Source organism: Aplysia californica, unplaced genomic scaffold (genome assembly GCF_000002075.1).
Source record: "Aplysia californica isolate F4 #8 unplaced genomic scaffold, AplCal3.0 scaffold02196, whole genome shotgun sequence".
Taxonomy (NCBI): Eukaryota; Metazoa; Mollusca; class Gastropoda; order Aplysiida; family Aplysiidae; genus Aplysia; species Aplysia californica.
Genome location: NW_004799466.1, coordinates 2,575 through 3,971, shown reverse-complemented (window position 1 = coordinate 3,971; position 1,397 = coordinate 2,575). Strand labels below are relative to the sequence as shown.

General features: G+C 47.4%; 1 protein-coding gene across 1 annotated transcript in view; it reads left to right on the top strand.

Annotated features, from left to right (window-relative positions):
• Positions 1 to 151: 151 nt before the first annotated feature.
• LOC101846862 overlaps positions 152 to 1,397 on the top strand; it is a gene marked incomplete at both ends in the record, with an annotated part of 3,724 nt that continues 2,478 nt past the window's right edge. The window contains 1 exon segment of the mRNA XM_013091119.1: positions 152 to 1,122. Coding sequence (XP_012946573.1) covers positions 152 to 1,122 — 971 coding nt within the window.

Here is a 1,397-nt window from a genome sequence, read left to right as displayed (position 1 = left end):
CCTTTTTTAATCACGCATATTATACCTTTTTTAATCACGCATATTATACCTTTTTTAATCACGCATATTATACCTTTTTTAATCACGCATATTATCCTAGATGTCATTGCCATAAACATGACACGTCAATATATGCTCTGTATTTCCACAGCGAGGTACCCCAGACGGTCAGACTCCAAACCCAACCTTTTCAGCTCCTTCAAACACAAAGATGACATCAAGACCTTCATGATCCTCGTGAGAAGGGGCGAGAACGCGCGCAAGTTGCGCGGAGTTATCGAACATGTGCCCGCACAGGAAGTGACCTTGTGGCGGGAAGATGGCCTTGACGTCATGCATCACGTGATATTGGCCAACAACGTGGAAGCCATGGAGTACCTTCTCAGCCACGGATTCTTCGTGAGGCCCCATCTCCCAGATGTGAACCCTTACGGGCAGTTAGCGGCCTTGCTAGGGGAAAGAACTCTACTCCAGGTCTTGCTGCAGTATCGCCCAGACGATTACTACCCTGTCGACATTCCGATACAGCTACCCGAGTCTGTAATAGAATCGATTATCACGAGCCAGAAGTCCAAAAGAGACACCAAGCTAAAACTAACGAAGCTTCCGGAGAATTTCTCCTCATCTTCTCTCGCTTCAAACTCATCCGGATCTTCTTCATCCAACTCCTCTTCTCGCTCGCTCCAGCAATACCAGATCGAATCTCTGGACACTTTCCTCGAGAACCTGAAAATAAATTCCAAGAAAATGACGTCCCCGCTGGAGGTCTCCGCGCGGTGCGGCCACCAGGACTGTGTGCGCGTCATCCTGAACCAGTGCGTGCTCAAACTGAACGCGGACTCGGAGGAGATGCTGAACAAGGACAAGAGTGACGTCACGCTCGCCTGTCTCGCCGACAGCCCGCACAGTCTAGCGCTCCTCCTGCACCACGGCGAGCCCAGCCAATCAGAGTTCGAGGCGGCCATCAGCGTCTGCTTACACCACGCCCACGCCGAGTGCCTTGACCTACTTTTACAACTGGGTCGTGAGACGAAGACGATGTTCAAGGGCATGAACTTCTTCCACGTTCTGTACACGTACTCCTCAGACCATGGGAAGTTGAGCTATGCTAGACTGACTCAGGTGAGCTGTACGGCGAGTCTGGTTTTGTTTTTGGGTTCTGTTTTGTTTTGTTTTGTTTTGTTTTGTTTATTAGTTTGTTTGTTAGTTTGTTTGTTAGCTTGTTTGTTTATTTGGTCTATTTTAAGCACAAGGGGGCAAGCATGATAAAAAGCTACTCTGAGAAAATCGAAGGTAAAGTTTTTGGACTTTTGTTCAGTTTCTTTAAAAGACAAGGAGAGTTTTCTCAATAACCAAACAAATAGACACACCAATGAAACCAAACTTCTCCTATAGGT